This window comes from Brachypodium distachyon, chromosome 1 (assembly GCF_000005505.3).
Source record: "Brachypodium distachyon strain Bd21 chromosome 1, Brachypodium_distachyon_v3.0, whole genome shotgun sequence".
In the NCBI taxonomy this organism is placed as follows: Eukaryota; Viridiplantae; Streptophyta; class Magnoliopsida; order Poales; family Poaceae; genus Brachypodium; species Brachypodium distachyon.
In genome coordinates this window covers 50471763-50493413 of record NC_016131.3, presented here as the reverse complement: position 1 = coordinate 50493413, position 21651 = coordinate 50471763, and the positions used below count along the sequence as shown (strand labels likewise).

At 51.2% G+C, this 21651-nt stretch overlaps 2 protein-coding genes across 2 annotated transcripts; both read left to right on the top strand.

Moving 5' to 3' along the window:
* Nucleotides 1-4: 4 nt before the first annotated feature.
* On the top strand, nucleotides 5-2545 carry LOC100841874 (haloacid dehalogenase-like hydrolase domain-containing protein Sgpp). The gene is made up of 5 exons (XM_003557205.4): nucleotides 5-473; nucleotides 1285-1393; nucleotides 1476-1630; nucleotides 1741-2002; nucleotides 2087-2545. Exons 1-5 carry the CDS (start codon nucleotides 448-450, stop codon nucleotides 2273-2275), a joined length of 741 nt encoding a protein of 246 aa, XP_003557253.1. The 5' UTR covers nucleotides 5-447; the 3' UTR covers nucleotides 2276-2545.
* A 6184-nt stretch (nucleotides 2546-8729) lies between these two features.
* Nucleotides 8730-10167, top strand: LOC100834981 (haloacid dehalogenase-like hydrolase domain-containing protein Sgpp). The gene is made up of 2 exons (XM_010229822.3): nucleotides 8730-9039; nucleotides 9208-10167. Exons 1-2 carry the CDS (start codon nucleotides 9029-9031, stop codon nucleotides 9986-9988), a joined length of 792 nt encoding a protein of 263 aa, XP_010228124.1. The 5' UTR covers nucleotides 8730-9028; the 3' UTR covers nucleotides 9989-10167.
* The last annotated feature ends 11484 nt before the right edge of the window (nucleotides 10168-21651 follow it).

Sequence of the window (21651 nt, the reverse complement as noted above, 5' to 3'; positions counted from 1 at the left end):
TGGCACCAATCCTAACGGAGCATTTGCCGAGTTGTTATACGCCAGAAAAAATGTGAGCGCCCCGGTGGACGGTGGTGATTATTCAGTAGATCGAAATGTGGGGAGTAAAAAAGAGTTCTTTTTTGGTACGTTGTCTACAACTGCTAATCTGTTATGTGTAGGTCAAGGCTCGATTTTTGTCTCTTTCTCTCTCTCTCCTAGTAGCGCTGGACCGCACCGCAGCAGAAGCCAGAAGACAAGGGCCAAGGCCAACCCAGGAAATCAGGGGGGATCGGATCCAACTCCAGTCTCCAGAAGCCCGCGGATCGATCCTATAAGAAGGCCAGAGATTCATTACTCGGGAGTGAAGCTAGCCAGCCATTCATCCATCCATCTGCGGCGAGAATCCCTCTCCTCCACAACAAGAGCGAGCACGCACGCAGCAGCTGGGATCGATCGATTCTCACCATGGTGACCACCAATGGCGTCCTCAGGTAACAACTGTACTGTACTTACAGTTACTACAATACAAAGCTCTTCCATCTCCTTCTCCTTCTTGTTTCCCCGATCAAATCCGCCATGGGGCACGGGAGGGCAGATCGATTCTTCTTTTTTTTTTTACCCGGCCGGCAACGCATAGGGGGGCAGTGGCGGAGATCGATCATTGTCGGTTCGCGCATCAGGGGCTGTGAGAATTCGCCTGGGGTTAGTTTAGGGCTGTGAGGATTCTGTGTTGCATTCCCTATCAGGGGCGGGCTTAAGCTGCTGGTCCTTGAGGATCTTCCTCATCTTTTTCCGTCTTCTCTCAAATCTCCAGAATAATGGTAGCACGAGTGTTCATATCTTGATTTTCTTGGATAGGAGCCGTGCTTTCTCGTTAATTCTAAATCTTTATTCTAACCCAGTCATCTTGTTAAATGTCTGCATGCATCACTCCCTCCATCCCGAATTAACTGACGTGTGCGAATCCGTCAGTTAATTCGGGACAGAGGGAGCATGTGTTTCCAGATCACTTCGTACAAGTACTTTTGGAATTTTCTGTAATTTGGCAATACCTTTAGAAACTTGGTTGTCCTACTTTTCTTGCCATCTGTGAAACAAATAACTAAAAGTACAGGAAGACTGCCACATGCATCGCTCGATATATATGTAAAAAAGACAAAGAAAACATATATTTTCTGGATTGTCAGTGTTGAGTTGCCATGGACAGCATTCAAGTCAATCGTTTGTATGTTCTGATTTTACCATTCACCATGAAGAAAATATTGTAAATGCTGAACTGTATCTACTTTCAATTCCTTGCAGTTCTCTCGCAGCAACGGTTCCGGTTGAGGCAGTTCTATTTGACATTGATGGCACCCTGTGTGATTCAGACCCTCTTCATCATGTCGCTTTCCAAGAAATGCTTCTTGCGGTATGGAGTTTTAAGCTCTACGTCCTTTACCCTTTATTAGTTTCACTATCTAGCTGAGGGAGCTAATAATGGATGTGAACAGATCGGGTACAACAACGGTGTGCCGATAGACGAGGAGTTCTTCATAAATAATATTGCTGGAAGGAGCGATGTTGAAGCTGCTCAGAATTTGTTCCCAGACTGGCCCCTTGAGAAGGGACTGAAATTCCTAGAGGACAAGGAAACCAAATACAGAAGGTAAATACATATGCGAGTTGGATCCCTTTGTTTAATTGCTTTTGAGAATCACTAGTTGGTGTCAGTATAACTTTGCACGCTGGAAATTTATAGCTGTTATCTTGGTTCAGTTTGGCAATTGAGCGATTGGAACCAGTAAATGGCCTTGGCAAAGTGGTGCAGTGGGTCAAAGATCATGGCTACAAGTGCGCCGCAGTAACCAATGCCCCCAGGATTAACGCAGAGCTCATGATCAAACTTCTTGGTCTGTCAGACTTCTTCCAGGCCGTGATAGTCGGAGGCGAATGCGAGAAGCCGAAACCTGCCCCCTTCCCGTACCTGAAAGCCCTCAAGGAGCTTGGAGCGTCCGCAGCACACACCTGTATCTTTGAGGTAAGCTACACTGTTGAATTTGCCATCTGAAATCTTATTGGATTTGCAGATACGTCGTACTAATAATACACACTCTTGATGCAGGATTCCGCTTCAGGGACACGTGCAGGCGTTGCCGCAGGAGTGCCGGTCATCGCTGTGTTGACAAGGAACCCAGAGAAATCCCTGCAGGAGGCTGGAGCCGCATTGATTGTCAAGGACTATGCAGACCCCAAGCTGTGGAGCGTGCTGGAAGAGATAGACAGGGAGGAAGCAAAGTTGAAGAATGTTTGAGCATGATATAATGGTGACCAATTGGTTAGATCCGTTGCATAGTTACCCCTTATCTACCGATCAAAGGAGTTCTGCAGCCTAAAGTAATTGTAGTTTGAGCTTTTAGTTTGATACACTTTTCTTTCTTTTTTCTTTCTTGATTGCTAGTAGAGAAATAAATAAAATAAATTTAGTCTCAATGAATTGACATTGTTCTATGGCTGTGACATATCAGACTGCCCTATTTATCACTGGCTGCGACACCTCTGAATACTCTAGCTCTCTTACTCATCAGATCATCTCTATTTGACTGAATTTCCCATTCTTAGTCTGAAAGAAATTTGTCAGTGATGGATGTTCCAATGTGAAAGAAACGTCTGGATTCAGAAAGCAAGTCAGGTATGCATCCGTTTAACCATCAGATCACTCTGTTTGGCTGAATTTCCTTCTCAATCTGAAAAGAAACATGTCAAATGATGGGACATTTGTAGTGGGAACTGCTCCTTCCAGAAAGCAAGTGATAAAAGCTGGTACTTGGTGAGCTGATGCATGAAATCAGATCCTCTACAGTTATGTTGTTACTGTATACAGGCTCTAGCTTATAAAATCTACCATCCAGTCAGGATCCGAAGGCTTTCCTTTCTATCCCTTAGTTATGTTATTATTGATTGGAAACAAACACATCTAATATGGAGGGAAAATCTGCGTAACACCAAACAATATGTAGAAAATATGCTTGGCACCAACCAAAGAGATGAACAATTGCAAAAATTGATCTCTTTGCCTGGTTTTATTTTATAGAAATGGAAAAGGAAGTTATGTTGCCCTATGTTGATCTAGAAGGTCCTTTTTCAATCCCAGGCTCCGGGAAGCCCATATTTTTCAATAAATATGGAGAGAAAAAAAAATCAATGTTTCTACACATTCTGAAAACTAGTATACATATGGATGTGTATCACATATTTGTAAAGCTTCATCGAGAAATGCGTTTATTTTTTAGATTGACAGGGGGCCTAAGCCCCGTTTCCATATATTATGAAACCAGGCAGTCGCAAAATTGTACATAAAGGCTCTAAACAGAGTCCCAGGTAGTGCATATTACAGTTCTGAACAAGAAAGTAGAGGCCACAAAGTTCTGCCTTAAGCAACATGTACTGCTCGCTATAAACTTCCATAAATTTGTCTGTTTTTTGTTGTTGACATGTACAATTATCTCTTCTTAAAAACCTGCATACATGTAGATCAAATCTATATATGCATGTACAATATTTCCAAAATTGAAAAACATCATTTTCAAAGGCTTTGAATTTGAGGCTCAGTGAAAGCCCAAACTTTAAAACGCCGCATCCCACAATGTCTTTGTAATTGCTTGAGCAAAATATGAAGGAACTCCAAGAAACAAAATTACATGACCACAGCATGTGCTAGTTAAGTATGTAAAAAACTTGAATAAAATGTGGGATTGGAACTACTAGTTGGCAGCAGATCTGACCACCGTCAGAGTCTAGGTGGCCAAAGAAAACCGGCCCGATTATTCTGTGAAGACCACCTCCCCGATCGAGTTGTCCATTCTACGCTCCCAATTCTTACCCAAACATCCGGAACGCCACCGCCACGCATGCCACCGCTGCCACCTTCAGTCCGGTGGCGAGCATCAGCAGCAACACGGCGCGTGCATCGGTGACCCTGGTGATGTCGACGCGGAGCTCCGACATGGCAAAGAAGAGCGGGAGCAGTGTGCAGACGGGCTTCTTGGGCACGGCGAGGCGGAAGACGGCGTCCTGGCCACCGTCGTTGGACAGCATGACAGCGAGGAGCAGCGACAGCTTGCGTCCCTCAGCGTCGTACGCGGCGAGGCAGACCAACGCCGGCCTGGCCACCAGGTAGCCCAGGTTGGACATGGTGCCGCGCCACGCGAGCTTGAGCAGCGTCGGGAGCGGACCATGCTCGGTGATGTCGCGGGCCAGCCGGGAGAAGAAGGCCGTGAAGGCCTCATGCACCACGAAGGCCCGGTGCCACGCGCTTTTGATGCCCCGGACGACGCCACTGGCTGTGAAGGAGCAGGAGGAGCCATGCGAGGACGGCAGACGGATGGCTGCCTGCAGGCGCATGTCGGCGGCGCTGACGAGGAGCAGCTCCGACGTGCCGGCGTGCACCAACCAAAGGACGTAGCCGTCGTCCTCGCCGCGGGGCGACGAGACTGGCACGAAGCAGGGCTCGCCACCGATCCAGCCCTCGCCGTACCCGACCCTGGTGAGGATGTCACCCGTGGCAAGGTCGAGCTTGGCGAAGCCAGACGGCACGGCCAGGTAGGCGTACTGCGTCTTTTGGCCCAGGAGGCTGGAGTTGACCGTGCCGAGCACCCGGTCCGATGCCGAAGCCGACGTCGCCAGGACCAGTATGGCGCGCCGCGTTGACTCCCCGGTGACGGTGTTGATGCGGATCTCGGTGAGCGCGCTGTCATGCCCAGCCCCAGCGGGAGATGTGGAATTGGAGGCAGCGGTCATGGAGGAGCCGATCACCACCAGCTCCTTGGTCTCCGGCTCCTCCCACGCGTTCCAGAGGTGGAAGGCCGGCGCGTCCACCCACAACCTCCTTGGCCCACGCCATCTGGTCGGATGGCTCGGCAGCACGACGAATCCGGACGGGTTCTCCTTGTTGTTGTCGAGGTTGTCAGGAACGAGGATGTAATTCCCGGTGAAGGCCACGTGGGGCGGGATCTCGGCCTCGGCCGATCTTGTCCCGCCGTCGGCCGCCGAGTACGAGTACTTGATGCGGGGCGTTAAACAAGTCGTCTGGAGGCAGTGGCCGTCGTCGGAGTGGACCAGGAGGCCGGCCGCTGAGCGCACGAAGAACTGAGCCAGAAACACGCAGAGAAGAGCAGGGCGCTCCGCCCCACTTGACCTCGACGGGCACGTCTCGGCTACGCCGTTGCGTATCCGCAAGGCGTCCGCCATGCCGTCCGGGTCCAACTCGGCGTCGATGGACTGCGGGATGCTCCCGGCGGTGACCGGCAGCCGCCGAAACGCGGTACCAACCGGGGTGAAGGCTGCGAGGTTGGCGAGGAAGCCTTCCTCGAACGCCTCGGCGCCGTGCGCCGCCACCAGCTGGAGGAAGGTGAGCTCCTTGGCTGCCCTCGCAGAATCGGCGGCCACCGCGCGGGCAGCCAAGGAGAGCCGGCGCCGGGGCCGCACGCAGCTCCTCGCAGCCGATGGAAACGCCTTCAGGTTGGGCGGTGTGGAAACGCAGCTGCGCGCCACTGCGGCCATCTGCATCGCCGGACGGACCCAAAGGTTCCAGTGGACGGTGGTTTGGATTTGGAGCTCAGTCACACCGGCACTCTCAGTACCCAGGAGAAGGGGATTTGCAGAATTTTTTGGTGGGACGAGATCACGAGACGAAGGCGACCCGGGTGAAATTTATATATATAGCTGACGCGCGCGCTGACCGGTTCATTCTGCGCAAACACAACACGCTTCCTGCAGCCTGATTAATTAGCACCAAAACCTCTTCCCAAGTAACGGTTCTTGTCAGCCATGATGGGGTTTAATTAGACCACTTCTAAACTCGAACATATTCAAAGAATTCCGTCTTGATAAAAGGCCCAGGAGGATGAGAGTGCGACATGTAATCACGTGGCATCAGAATATATATGCACCCCAACGTGCTGGGGTGCCTGGGTGGACTCCTCCTTCTGGATGTCCATGACTCCAACTCCTCAGGGTTACTAATTAATTTGACCGCTCCTTCTGGACAAGAATATCATTAGGCTACCGTATTAGATTGTGATTTGTTTGTTCACGACCTACTGCACCCGTACAAGTTATTCATCTAGTACTAGTTTAATTACTCACCATCGTTCATTGGGAGTGTAAAGACCCGGCAACAGGTTGACATCTTTGGAGCTGACCCAGTTTTTGAATTGGATATATGACCGAGTTTGCTCTGCGTTGCGTTCGGCCGGATGTTTGTTCCTGCTTCGACGCATGCATGCGCTACCAACTTGATTCTTTCTTGTCAACCACGGTTTTACTCCTTTCGCAAAAAAGCACGGTTTTAATCAGTATACCACTCCCTCCGTTTCATAATTCTTGTCTCAAATTTGCTCAAAAATAAATGTATCTATTCTTAAAAGGTGTCTGGATACATGTAATATTTCGACGAGAATTATGAAACGGAGAAAGTAATATTTTATTGAGTTCATGGCATGGATTTGCGCTGATGCGCTTGTTGCGCATGGGTCAGGCGCAGATCAGATGAGAGTGCGACATGCAACCCAACGTGCTGGGTGGCCTCATCTGGATGTCCATGACTCCAACTCAAGGTCAATTGACTTTTTCGGGACAAGATTGCTTAGCCCAGGAGAAGTTTCTCCATGGCTGGCAGGCAACGCAATTACTATCGGGCTACCATATTATATTGGTCTTTGGACTTCAGTGGAGCTTTCTGCCAGCGAATTAATGACGCCAGTGCTTCATATACTAGTACCAATGTAATTACTAAATCATCGCTCATTGCGTGATTTGTTTGTTGACCAGTTGCACCAAAACGACACGAGCTTAGCTGACACTAGCATTATATTAAGTGCACATCGCTATTACCGCTGTTGGCATGATCCATCATTTTCAGATCATAGTGTTGAAAAGAAAAAAGTAGGGTAATTGCACGGGGCATACGATACAAAATCAAAGCGTCGGGGCTCCTTTTTCTAAATTGGATAGACAGATCCAACAAAGAAACCCAGGCAGGCGCGAAGATACTGACTGTTTGTCCAGTTTACACACCAACTGCTGCTAGAAGAGCAAAAGATCTTTATATACCTGGGAAGCTGAGGTGTGGATGCGTCTTCTTCAAGAACGCCACGGACACGGAGAAACGCCATTCTGGTCCAAGTGTCCCAGGCACCAATCTTTGGAGATAGCAATTGATAAATTCAGGCGCATAACTGACAACCGGACTGAATGTTTAATCCTTGTCCACGAGACAACGATCAATAGAACAGTCGGCCCGATGTTTGAGCTTCAGCACCCACTTGCAGTCAATGAGATTACAGACTTGGCGACCGCAAAGATAAATAAAGTCATGAATACCAAGCATATGTAAATTGCTACGCATTAGGACTCTACTTAGCAAGAGACATTTTCTTGATCATATATTGACGGTGAGCGGACACGACGTCATCAACCTGGGCTTTGAGTCCCATGTGTCCCGTACACACATGTCTTTCTGCCGGCCAATCTAATGAATTGTGTCACTTGTGCGTGTTAGATTATGTTTATTCTTTTACTTGTTGCTCGAAACTATCCTCAGTTCGTTACAATTACAAGTTGAGATGATTGTTGCTTTGATTTATTCTTGTCACATGCAGACCCCTACAAGTTATTCATAGTGGTACCAATTTAATTACTCATCATCGTTCATTGCGTGCAACTAATTTGATGGTTTGGGGTTGCGGGCACGGCCTTTATATAAAGACCCGGCAACAAATTGACATCTTTGGAGCTAACCCAGTTTTAAAATTTGATATACGACCGAGTTAATTTGCTCTGCGTTGCCCTCACAAGGCCGTTCCTGCTTCCACGTGTGCATGCATTTGCCACCAACTTGATCGCAACGGGATTGATTCTTTCGTGTCAAGCACGGTTTTAATCAGTATTTCTCCGCATAACAAAGGATGTCTCAACTTTGACTAATTTTGAATGTATGTATACACTAATTCATGTTTAGATACATAAAATTTGACAAAATTGAGACATCTTTTGTTGGACGGAGGGAGTACTAACATAGTATTTTATTAAGTTCATGCTTCATGTAATCACGTGACTTGTGGATGTCCATGACTCCACCTCAAGGTTAATTGACTTTTTCAGGACAAGATTGCTTACTCCACGAGTATTACCTCGATCTAAACCTGCATATCCTCTTCTTGTGTTGATTTTGCTTTGGAGACCATGCATGCAAACCCATTTCCATTCGAATCAAAATTCAAACCATGAGCTCAACAAACTCAAACCATGATTGCTAGTACTACAGAAATAAATAAGAATAACTTTAGCCTCCATGACTTGACATTATTCTATGGATGAGACACAATCAAAATGCCCAATCTGATGGGCTGTGTTGCCTACCACCTCTGAAATCAGATCACCTTTTCACTTGACTGAATTTCCCTTTCCTAATCTGAAAGAAAACTTTAGTGATGGATTTTGCAATGTGAAAGAAATGTCTGGATTCAGAAAGCAAGTCAGGTAAGCAGTCACTTAACCGTCAGATCATCTCTGTTTGACTGAATTTCTCTTTCTTAATCTGAAGAAGAAGCAGCTCGTGATCGATGAGTATAGCAGTATAGCTATTGTTTGTTTGTGAGTGTGGGAGCGGCGCCTGGTCTGCTGGAACTGGAAGACAAAGACGCCTATTTATAGGGGCAGCAGAGCAGAGCGGAGCAGCATAAGGGCTACTATGTCGTATAGCTTTTCTTTCCATATACCCGAGTCTTGGATACATACAGGTTATCTGAATCTAATACAATCTCAAAATTCAACTTGAGATTTGGAGATTGGCCTAGAAATAATAGGACATACGTGGTATCTCTTTATGTCCTGCTTCTAGGCCATTAAAAACCTGCCAGTTTAAGATGAAACGGATTTCTACCAAACCTCACCAACCCCACCACTTGTCACACCAACCACCTCTTTGCCTTTGCCAATATAAACAAGCCATCATCTTTTCTGAAGAAGAGCAATTCAGCAGATCGATCTCAAGAACACAAGTCCCATGGAAGAAAGGTACTCCTCCTGATCTTGTTCATCTTCCAGCCACTCACTAGACAAAAAGATTGATCATTTCAATCTTGTTCTTGTTGTCAACAATCAATCTCTGCATTTCTTCATCTCTTCTTATTCTCATCTCTGAACCAAATGTCTCTCTGTGTGTTGATTTGATTTTACTTACAGCGGCGGGGAGACGACGGCGACGAAGCCGACGATCTTGTGCCGGTCGCCACCGCTGGAGGCGATGCTGTTCGACATCGACGGCACGATGTGCGTCTCGGACCCGTTCCACCACCGCGCCTTCTCCGAGCTCCTCCAGAACCTCGGCTACAACGGCGGCATCCCCATCACGCCGGAGTTCGGGATGACGCACATGGCGGGGCGGAGCAACGAGCAGATCGGGCAGTTCCTCTTCCCCTCATGGCCGCAAGCCCAGCTGGACGCCTTCTTCGCCGAGAAGGAAGCGCTCTTCGCCCGCTACGCCGCCGAGGGGCTCCGCGAGGTCCCCGGGCTCACCGCCCTCCTCCGCTGGGCCGCCGCCGGCGGAGGAACGCGGAAGCTCAAGCTCGCGGCCGTCAGCAACGCGCCACGGGGGAACGCGGAGCTGATGATCTCGATCCTGGGCCTGACGGAGTTCTTCGAGGTGGTTGTGGCCGGGGAGGACTGCGGCGAAGGGCGGTGCAAGCCGGCGCCGGATCTGTACCTCCGGGCGCTGGATCTGATCGGAGTGGGGGCGGAGAGGGCGGTGGTGTTTGAGGACTCGGTGGTCGGGGTGACCGCCGGCGTGGCGGCGGGGATCCCCGTGGTGGCCGTCGCCGGGGAAGGGAGGGAGGCCAGGGCCGTAGCTGCCGGCGCCTCGCTCGTCGTCAGGGATTATCATGATGCCAAGCTCTGGGCGGCGCTGGAGAAGATCGCCGCCGCCGGCGCTGAGGAAGAAGAAGCTCCCGTGGAAGCGGAGTCGTAGAAGAATACTTTTACGCTGGCTCTTGCTTTTCGGCAGCAGCAGCAGCTTCTCTATTTCTCCAGCAGCTTCAGTCGATTTTTTCAGAAAAGTTGTTGCCGTTATTTTTCCGGCTTCTAAAATTACAGTCTGTTGTTGTCTGATTTGAGTACGAAAAATCAGTAATGCTTTCTGGACTTCAATTGTCTCATGTTAAAATGACTAGCAAAAGATCCGTGCGTTGCTACGGAACAACAGAAAATTGTATCAGAACGTCAAATTAATTGCCTCAGGCTCATCCCATCGCCATCCAAGTCCCGTGTGGAGCCACCGGCGCGCACGAGCCGGTGGAGGCGGCAGTCGGGGCCCGCGACGGATCCGCGGGTCCGCAGCCGCCTTCCTCACATGGACAACGCCGATGCGCACGAACTGGTGGAGGCGACCAAGAGCGGCGGCGGGCGCTGGCGAGATCTCAAGGGATAGTAATTACTGTGCCCACGCGTTGCTATGGGTCAATAAAATCACAAACTGTTTATTTTTTATTTTCTGTGTAGGCAACTCATGGTGCTGTCGAGGTCGGCATGCGAGTGTGGTGGCGTCGGTTGTAAGATGGAGTAGAAAAAATCGTGAAAAAAACTGGAGGAAACGAAAATAACGGGCAGTGGCATATTGGTTGTAATTTTAACTGAAGGAAAAGAAAATAACGAGTAGTGGCATATTGGTTGTAATTTTAACGAAGTTAACCTACGGCGACCGCGACCGCGACCATACCATCACCACCAACTCCAATTTAATAAATAGTAATAGATAACGTCATGTTTCTTTTTCTAATCGACAACGTCAACAACATATTGTGTACACATGGCACAGACAAATTTCATGCTCCTTTCAATCCTAAAACAATTTTGTACTAAATTTATCTAGAATAGAAGGTTGAGACATATCACATATGTGTATAGGTGGCTATCGGCCCGGCCCGGCTCAGGCCCGGTACCGATTAAACGGGCCTAACCCGGCCCCGGCCCCCCGAAGCCCGACAATAAAGGTGATGGGCCGGGCAGGCCTGAAAAGGACACCCAAAGGCCCAGGCGCGGCACCAAGCATAGCCGGGCCGGCCCGGGCCCGAAAAGCCCGACTTGCCAAGAGAAAAGCCCCCGTGAAAACTAGCGGCCCAGCTAGCCCAATGGCCTTTTTTTCCTCGTGGCAGCCCTATAAAATGGTTAAATCGGCCTTGCGCTGTGGACTTTACAGAAATTGCAGCGTGGCCTGGTGGTCCGTGAGTGGAGGTTGAAGGAGAGGTTCTGAGTTCGATTGTTGAGGGCGGCCTCTTTTTATTCCAGGTGTATAGAGCATTTATATTAAAAAAAAACTAAACAGGCCGGCCTAAGGGTCAGGCGCGGCATAGGCCGGGCCGGGGCCCGATTAAATATGTGCCGGGCCTGGCACTGTCGGGCTTAGCCCACCGGGCTTCCTGGCTTTTTCCAAAAGCCCGGCCCGATAGCCAAGTTTACATATGTGTGTTCCTGTATCGTCACAAACCGTAGAGTTAGGGCATACACAAATGGTCTTCATCAGCGATGGATCATGGATGACTTGGAGGAGGGAGAAAAGAAAAGTGATTACTTTCTTTTAATTATTTCTTGTGCAAAAAGATTATAAAAGATCACACAAGTGTTTCATCGGTGTTATCCGAAAGCGGATTACAACCCAGCCAGCATGTCGTACGCCGACTTGGCCTCATGAAATCCGCTAATTAACGATTGATCACTGACCCCATTTTGAGAACGTTGAATCTCGGTGATCACAATCTCTCTCGGTGAAGCAAGAAGACACTTCACCTCTTCAGCCAAACTATGGCAGCGCAACCTACCATATCGCGTTGCTTGGATCATCTCATATACCCGTGAACTGTCCGTCTTCATGATCACTAGCTTATCTGCACAAGATTGATAATAGGTTCTTTACAAGATTGAGCTTAGGACACCACCATTTTATTGGCAATTAGCTATGCAAAGAATGATGTGATTTTTAACTAAGTAATTTAGCATGTCCCTTCTAGGTATAGCATATGTTGTTCTCGACAACAATTAGAATAAAGGGTGCCAAAACTCAATGGCACGAGTGCATAAAAGTAGGGTGTGTACGCCGGCCTTATAGCAAAGGTCGTCGTTTACTTAGACAAGTTGACACGTCGATACTTTTTGAATATGTTCGGTCGACCCTGCGGGTGCGACCTAGTCCTATGTTAGGAGAGGCTTCGAGGAAATCGTTAGCCAAAGTGTTTCGGGTCGATCGAGGCTCCCCGAATCACTTAACGAGAGGTCGAAAGGGGCCGTCTCGTACTTGGGTCAAGCGAGGCTTCCCAAGTAGCGAGGTCGAGATACCCTTAGGACTCTAACCCGAGTCCCTCTCCTTCAGGCTCGGGCCGAACGAGGCTTCCCGAGATTCCGAAACTAGAGCTCCTCTCAAATAGGCTCTCTAGCCCTCTCCCCCTGAGTTTATTCAAGTGAGAGAGTGAATGATACATGCCCCCACGGGGGGAGGGGTATTTATAGCCTAGGGATTCATGACAAAAGACCATGGCTATCCTTGCGGGAGAGAGAAAAGTGGGGCAAAATGGTAAAAATAGTTCTTGGTCCATCGCTTTTGTGTGCACCAAGTGAAAAAAGTGGGGCTTGGTCCATGGTCCACCATGGACAAAGGGCTCACTCTTCACACCTTTCTTGCTTCTACTCAAGGTCAATTTTCCCTTTGACCATGGCATGAGAGGCTTGACTTGATGACTTGTCTTCCCTTGCCATGTACGATTGACCATGCCATGTTGGCGCCTTGACTTGTGCTGAGAAATGTTGACTTAGTCGTTGTCACGTAGGATTTACGGTCCGACCCATATAAGGGTTTTATTTTACTACAACAGTAGCCCCCTTGAGCGGGAGGCATTGTGAATGCCTTCGGGTCAACCATCGTGAGCGACTCCTGAGCTCTTCCCTTCATGAGAGGCTGAGGTACTTTGGTAGCTTTCCTGCAAAAAAGAGCCTTGGAGGTGTTTCGGGGAAATTCCATGCCTTCGGCGATCTTCTTTGAGAGAAATCAGATTTCAGGGGGTATTTTAGCAAAAAAACAGAGACTCTAGGGGCCTCTCTGCGAGAAAACCGATGCCCCGAAGGACTATTTCGCGAAAATCAGGGACCCCGAGGGTCTCCCCGAAATTTCTGAGGACTTACTGGCAATTTTTCCAAAATCATGGGCCTTTATGCAATTTTTCCGAACCCAGCCGGCCGCGTGGGCCCGCTGGGCTGGCTGCGCACGCGCGGGCGCGGACTGGGCCGGCGTCCTTGGGTGAGCAGGCTTCCTCTCCTTTTTTCCTTTTTTTTTACCTGGGCTGATTTTGGGCCTTTTTTGGGCCGTGGCCCAGCCGGGCCTGGTACCTGTTCACCCTGAGTTATGAAGATCTGACGGCCGGGAGGGCTCCTCATCCCTAGATCGGACGGCCGGGAGGTCGTCTTCCTCCTCGGTACGGGAGGGAGGGACCGTTGCCTCCCTTTCGCCTTTAGCAGGCACCCGGTCGTCGCTGGAGGTGACGCCGGCGAGGCCGGGACCTCAGGCCCGTGGGGGAGGCGCCCTCCTTTGGCTAGGCCAACCCCCTTTTGGGGAAAGGGGATGCTCCCCTTGCCCATTCGTCCCCCTCCCTTGTCTTGTTGCACTATGACCAAGGACGGCGAGGTGTCGACCTCAGGTTGGCCGGCGCGGACGCCAAGGACCTCCTTGAGGCCTGTAAAATGGAACCAGGGATTCATGGGGGAGCTCCACACCGGCCTTGTCTGATTTCTCCGGCGCCGAAGCCTCGTTCGGCAGCGTCCGAGACTTCTCCGGGGCTTGGTGTTCTAGGGAGCTTCGTAGGGGCTTTAGCCACCTCTTTGTTGTCACGGCGATCGTCTTGGCCGCCAAGGAGCCGCTGCGGAGGCTCGTCGTCGTTGAGGCTTCATGGGGACGAGGTGTGAGGCCACTTGGAGCGAGGTGTAGGCGTTGCCTTCAAGTCTTCCCGAGAGACCCTCGTCATCGGCTAAGCCTTTCCTGCTCATGTGAAGGTGAGAAGGACAGCACCATGTCAGGTACGACGAGTTTGAGCTTTGTAGGTCCTTTGGGCATTCCGTCGAACACCTCCGGGGCGTACAGGCGACACGGCGGTGAGGTCTTGAGCGCGGCGTGAGGCTTGCCTGGCGTGGAACGGCGCGGGTGCGCGTACGGTGTACACGCGGCAATGCGGCTTGGTGCACACGGCGGGGGCGCGTGCCGGCTTGGCAACACGGCGCGGGGGGGGGGGGGGGGGGCGGGGCACTGCGGCAGCGTGCGTGCGGCGTGGGTGGCGCGGCACTGCGGCATTGCGTCGAGCACCCTGCGAGCATTGGCCGCAGCCTGCTCGGTCCTTCTTCTTTTTTGCTTGCTAATCTCTCTGCGATTTTCCTGCATTCCTACTAACCATTGTCGAATCTTTGTGCGTGCAGGTGAGATGGCGGGACCCGATGCCGAGCACACAACCGAGAGGGGGCCTTCCAAGGGGTCCGCGGCGGAGCGCACGGCGAACCGACAGTCGAGGAAGAAGAAGGTCGCCTTTCGTCCGCGTGGAGATCCTCCTGTGGTCCCGCTGGCTCCGATGGAGGGTGGTTGGGCTCACGACTACCTTCTCCCGTCTTCGACGAGTCCCGAGGACCTGGTTCAGCTCGAGGAAGCAGGATACTTCCCCAAGGGGACTGGTATCTTGCCCGGCAGCGAGGAGCTCAGGCTCGACCACAAGAGGCGCACAGGGTGCATTGTGGTGTTTTCGGCTTGGTTCCACGCCGGCTTGTGTGTGCCCGTTCACCCCTTCCTTCTGGAGTTCTTGGAGACGTACGGCATCGAGTTGGCTCAGCTTCACCCTTCGGCGATCGTGAAGTTGAACGTGTTTCGTTGGTTGTGCGAGACGGCGCTTCACGAGGAGCCTTCGATGAGGTTGCTGCTGTTCTACTTCACTGTGGAGGTGAGGGAGTCGCTCACTCTTGACGGCTCTACTCTGAGCGCCTTTGGTTCGGTGAACTTGAGGCTTCGTTCCGGCTTTGGAGATGACTTCCTGCTCATGCCGGGGAGGAGCACGGTGAAACTGTTTGACAAGTGGGAGTCCCAGTGGTTTCTTCTTCGGGCTTCAAAGACACGTCTTCGACACACGGGCGATCTTCCTCGACACTCGGGGGCTGGAGGCCTCAAGGAGGTGCCTCACCCTAGCGAGCCTTGATTGACCGACCTTTGGAAGGTGACCAAGATCAAGGAGGTGTCCGCCGAGAGGAGCTTTCACGACCTCATGGAGGAGATGGTGACGGCGGGGCGCTTCATGATGAGGAGCCCGAGGTCCGAGCTTGGGATTCCTCGGGCTTTCCGTCCTTCGCAGACCGTCACCACACGTGAGTACCGCTTCCTTTTTCCCTTCGGGCTTTGATTGTTTTTCCCTTGCGATGGTACTTAACAACTTCGGCTTGTCTCTTTTTAGCTACGTTTTCCGAGGAGAGGGCGGTGTTGTGGGCCGCGCAGTTGATAGGTCCGTACGGCGGGCCGGAGCACCGTGGCTACGAGACCAAGATCAGTGGCGGGGGATGTCACAACATCATCGCGAAGTGCTTCGGGAAGATGGTGCCAATGCGACAGGATCCAAAGTTTGGGCACCTTCTTCGAGTGAGTGATCGCTACTCCCGCTTGGCGACACCGTCGATGCTGGTGGTAGGGTCCAAGTCGCGGGACACTTGCGGGAAGGTGAAGATGGGAACGACGGTGTTGGGCCTGGCGGTGCCTGTTGCGCCGGTCCCTAAGATACCTCGTCCGTCGAGTGGATGCAAGAGGAAGGCTCCCCCGACTCCTTCTCCTTCTTACGACTACGCCCCGGCTGATTCGGCGGACCCCGTCGTGGGTGAGTCGAGGTCCCTTCTGAGGGTGACCTTGGACGTGCACATGAAGGGGAAGATTGGACTTGAGCACGTGCTTCCTCCTTCGACCCATGAGGTTGAGGCTTTCACTCGCGAGACGAGGCTTCGGCTGCGGAGCGACTCGGTGGTGGAGTTGTCGACCGGAGCCAGCGGTGCGGGCGTCCCGGTGTTCTCCATCTGTCGCGAGCGTCTCGAGGAGGATGCTCCTACCTCGGGTGAGTTCTTTTCTCTTTGGCTGTGTCGTTCTTCTTTGAAGATTCTGACATGGTTTTTGTGGTTTGTTTTCAGGTGCGAGGGCCGCGGCTCCCGAGGTTCCCGAGGGCGAACCCCCGACTCAGACGAGGGACAGAGAGCTTCCGACGACTGAGGGTGGTGTGAGAGATCCTCTCGTGACACTGGAGCTGGTGAGCATCCGCGACATGTCTCCCTTGGTCCTTCGGTTTTCCTTTTGAGCTAACTCCGTCTTCTTTGCAGGTGAGGGGTTTGGTCGAGGCCGTGGGTGCCCTTCCTGCCCTCAAGACTCAGGTGGGGGCGCTTTCTGCCGCTTTGGACGTGTAGATGTCCAAGTCTACCCTTGCCTTGAGCGAGTTGGCTTCGGAGAGGGTGCAGCGCGAGGCCGTGGAGGCTAAGCTTTCCCGCGTTTCGGCGGAGCTCGCGGCCATGGAGACCAAGGCTCGGCTCGCTGAGGAGCGTCAGGCGGACGAGGTCGCGAAGACTCGTCGAGTTGAGGAGGACTTGGTGGTGGCCAACCTTGATAGGGAGCACGCTCGAGCGGAGGATGCTTCCCTCAAGGTGGATTTAGCTGCAGCAAGTGACGGTTCGATGCTCGCTCCTCGTGCTCGCCCTCCTCCGGATCGTCGTCCCTAGGTGGGTTTCGCTTTTACTTGCGCAGGCCACCGAGATTCAGGAGACGATGATTTGCTTGAGGAGCATTTCCCAGCCGGACCTTCCTCCGCGTCGCACGGTGGATGAGGCGAGCAGTGTGCTTACTTTCCAGGTGGAGCTCATCCAGCCTATCGTGAAGAAGTGCCTCCTGAGTACGGGTGCTCGACTTGTTTCGTTGGCGGGTGCGGCAGTCCTGGACGGCGGTCCCGGGATGAGCGGGCTTGAGGGTGAGATGTCTCACGGGGCGAAGAAGTTTCTGGCTGACCAGGGTGCTCCTCTTCGCGCTCGGGCTCGACGCTTCGTGCGTTGCCTTGAGCCCGCTCTTCAGGAGGGTGACGGTGAGACGTGAGCCTCGTCACCCTCGGAGGTGGTGATGTACCTCAGCTGCTTAGTTATGTGATGTTGCATATCTCCCCTTGACTTACCCTCATGGCTAGCATGTTTAGGCTTTTGGTCGTAGAGGTTGTAAGGCAGCTTTTTTGTTATGTTTCATGCTTTACTTTGTAGTCAACATTATCAAAAATGTTAACTTAGCTCAGCATGTATTTCTCATGTTTCACCATGTAGTCGACATTATCGGAAATGTTAACTTGGCTCAACATGTGTTTCTCAGAGTACTATATTTCCTTCTTATGAAGTACTATATTTTTTCTCAGTTTATACAGCTCGCGATCGTTCGCTATGATTATACTTTTGTGTCATCAATTGCTGTCGCCGTTGGGATACGACTTGGCTTCGGTGCCTTAGGTCATGGTTACGAGCCATGGAACCTAATACCCTTGTGAGGGTCGCTATCGATACGCCGGTAGTGATCCGGCCATTTTGACCTGCCGTTCGGGAAATTTCATGCAGAATTTTGAGGCAGGCCCGTGCGCGACGTCTCGCATACGAGTAGCATGGTTCTCCGAGGTAAGTAAGCTCATGCATAACTTGCTTATTTGTGGTTCCCCTTAAATGCGTTTTAAGGAGCTTCTGGCCCTGATAGTCTCTTTTTTGGGAGCGGCAAGGATCGCTCTTGAAGTTCCTCCTTAGGCGTAGAAGCGCCGGAGTTTGTCGCCGTTCAAGGCATGGACAAGGTTTTGCCCCTTCATATTCTCGAGGTGGTATGCACCATTTCCCAATACCGCGGCGATGCGGTATGGTCATTCCCATTTAAGGTCGAGTTTGCGCTGGAATTTTGGGTCGACGTTCTTTTTCAGCACGAGATCTCCTTGGGAGAAGGCTCGTTCCCGCACCCTTATGTTGTAGAAGCGTGCGGCACTTTGCTCTTACACGGCGTGCCTCATGAAGGCTTTGTCACGAGCTTTTTCCACAAGATCGATGGCCGTCTTGTGATGCTCTTCATTTTTTATGAAGGCAAGTGGAGTGGCTTCCTGGAGCCTTTTGACCTGAGGTGAGCGGAACTCGACCTTGGCGGGAAGAACTGCTTCGGCGCCATACACCAAAGAGAATGGTGTTCGGCCCGTGGAACGGCTTACGCAGGTGCATATGCCCCAAACCACGCTAGCGAGTTCATCTCCCCATGCTCCTCTTCCTTTGCTAACCATGTGCTCTATCCTTCGGCGGAGTCCTTGGAGGATTAGTCCATTTGCCCTTTTGCATGCGCCATTGCTCTTGGGAGCTATGGATGCGAAGTGCAGCTTGATCTCAAGGCATTCACAGAATTTGATGAATTCCGCACAGTCGAACTGTTTGCCGTTGTCCACGGTTAGCTCTCGTGCGAAGCCGTATCGGCATATGATGTTTTCCCAGAAAAAATTCTGGACGGCATGTGACGTGATCTTGCCAAGCGGCGCTGCTTCTATCCATTTGGAGAAGTAATCAATCGTCACCACGAGGTACTTGCAGCCCCATTGCATGCGGGGAAAGGCCCGAGAAGGTCCATTCCCCAGCGTGCAAATGGGCATGTTATCGGGATATTCTTCAGGGAAGTCACGGGCGCATGGATTGACTTAGGCATTTTCTAGCAAGCTTCGCATATCCACAATATGGTGATTGCGTCTTGCACCATGGTGGGCCAATAGAATCCCTGGCGTAAGGCTTTTGCCGCGGTAGCTCTTAGCGCAAGATGGTGGCCGCATATTCCTGAATGGATTTCCAGGAGGAGCTCGGCTCCTTGGTTAGGATTTATGCACTTAAGCAATGCGGCCGCTCCTTTCTTGTATAGGATGCTTTCGAGGAGAATGTACATCTTGGCTTTTGCTAGCAGAATTTTGGTGCTTGGGCCTTCCGCTTCTTCGTCTACCTCGCCTTCCAAGGCCCGGATAATCGGTGTCATCCAAGAGGGTGGAGTGTCGATGACCATGCTGGTCTTTGAGCCTCGTCAAGGGCGTCGGCTTCTTCCTTTATGGATGGGGCGTGAATTACTTCGAAGAATGCACCGGGTGGAAGCGGTTCTTTAGAACCGGCTGTTCGGGCTAACCTGTCGGCCAGGTGATTTTCTCCTCGTGGAATGCGTCGCGCCTACATGCTCAGGAAATACCGTTCCATCTTGCGAACTTCTTCGATGTATTTCTTCATCCTTTCATCAAGGCATTGATACGACTTGTCCATTTGGTTTATCAAAACCCCCCGCACCGTCGAGGTGCTTAGAGCCATCGAAACTCATTATCCAATGTGGTTCGGGGGCTCGGTCTTGGATATGATTTCTTCGAGCGGGGCTAGTAGAGCGTGCCACTCAGCCACGAAGTTAGCCAGGACTTGGGATTTTATGGCCGTTCTCGCCGTGAGTTCCAATGAGAAAGGAGCCAATTCCGCTGCCCATTTGGCGATTCTTCCGGTGGCCTCCTTGTTGCCGAAGACCTCCTTGAGTGGAAAGGTAGTTGGCACCATGATGGTGTGGCCCATGAAGTAATGACGGAGCTTTCGAGAGGCCATGAGGAGGGCGTATGCGAATTTCTCGATCTGGGTGTATCGACCCTTTGCTCCTCCCAAAGCTTTGCTCACGTAGTATACCGGGCGTTGTGACCCATCTTCTTCCTTCACGAGTGCCGCACTTACGGCGACCGGGGTCGCGGCGAGGTACAGGAGCAAAGGCTCCCCCTATTTTGGGCTCGTGAGAAGTGGAGGGGATGACAAATAGGTCTTGAGCTCTTCGAAGGCCCTTTGAGCTTCATCGGTCCACTCAAATTTGTCGAGGCTCCTCAAGGCTTTGCAGAAAGGAAGACCTTTTTCGGCTGACCGGGCGAAGAATCGTCCTAGGGCAGCAATTCTTCCCGCTAGGCGTTGCACATCTTTGACGGGGCGAGGAGGTTCCATCTCTAGGATGGCCCGGATTTTTTCCGGGTTCGCCTCGATTCCTCGTTGGGAGACAAGGAAGCCTAAGAATTTGCCTCCTCGAACTCCAAATGCGCACTTCTCCGGATTGAGCTTCACGCCGTACTTGCGGAGATTGTCGAAGGTTTCTTGCAGATCCTTGCGATGGGTTTTTGCAATTTGACTTTTGATGACGGTTTCATCAACGTATACTTATGCGTTCCTCCCCAATTGTTTGTCGGACCCGGAATTTGACACATACAAAGATTAAGAAGTGATTGATGACTAGCCAGGACTTCAACCCAAAGCGATCACAGTGCGAAAACTGTGCGGGGTGATAATGGTCCTGAAGAGCCTGGAGCGTCAACCCAAAGCTATCACAGTTGTGAACTGTGCGGGGTGATATAGCTCCCTCTTCCACAAGTCAAGCAGAGCATCAACTCATAGCGATCACAGTCGAAGGACGACCGTGCGGAGTGATATAGCTCCCAACCCCTTGACAGGTGGACTCGCTTGCACATCATCATGTCACAATTTAAGTAAGCATGAACCAGACTCCGAACCCTACATACACCGCATGCGTTATAATCATACACGCATCATGCACGACGTATGTCGCAAACAACAGGTATCACAACAGTAACTCTACGACAGAAACTGTAATATACCAAACAACTCTTAATAGAGCAAAGTTAACAACTTATTACATCGAGGGTCTTACGACCAAGTTGCAACTCACACAGCGGAAACGATATAGGTACCTTTGACAAGTACAAACTTAACAAAGGCCTTAAGAAGGCTTGAGGTTAAGCGGATGGCGACCACACCCTTTCCCAGACCACTGCTGGGACTTCCAAGCTATAGGCGTCGTAGGATGCTCTTCGCTGAACCCAGATCAATATAATAAAGCAAGATGAGTACAAAAGTACTCCGCAAGACTTACATCAACATAGTAATAGATGAAGCAGGTATCAACAAGGGCTTTATGAGGACTATTTGAAGCACAAAGCTAGTTTTGACCCTTTCAATGGACTACTAAGTTGAAAGCGACTACTGAGTAGTTTTGAAAGAGGACAAGAGAGCGAACTTTGAGTATTCTCTATCTTAACTGACACCACCCAAACAATGCCACGAACACCCCCTCGTTCCAACCCCGAGGAAGCCATTCGTAGCGACACCATGTTGTTATCCAGCTTTAGACTTTGTTCAAGTTATCTAATTCAAGTATAGATCTCCAAGTCATCCATAACCGAGGACGCGGCTATTCGAATAGATTGAACCCTGCAGGGGTGTACAACTTTACCCACACACGCCAACCGTCTGCCAAATGCTCTCGAGTGCAGCACACGGAAAGGGTGTGCCGGCAGAAGGAGGTTTTCCACGACTGTTGCAATGCTTCGACCTAATCCATGAGCCACCCTAATGGGTCGATCCATGATCACGAGTCTGACAGTCCCTCAGACATGGTCCCAAAAGTTGTGTGCGGGGCAAGAAACCATTCTCTCGGAGAAGCCTTGCACGGCCACCCTTACTCACTCCCTTTCTCTTTTATTCTCATCAAGAAAGCTCGAACTAAATGCAGCTCATGGACCAAAA

Excerpts from the sequence above, each read along its gene's own strand:
- LOC100841874 (XM_003557205.4), top strand. The coding sequence starts at position 448 with ATGGTGACCACCAATGGCGTCCTCAG. Across the intron at positions 1,394-1,475 it reads TCCAAGAAATGCTTCTTGCG|ATCGGGTACAACAACGGTGT; the intron begins GTATGGAGTTTT and ends GGATGTGAACAG. Across the intron at positions 1,631-1,740 it reads AAGGAAACCAAATACAGAAG|TTTGGCAATTGAGCGATTGG; the intron begins GTAAATACATAT and ends ATCTTGGTTCAG.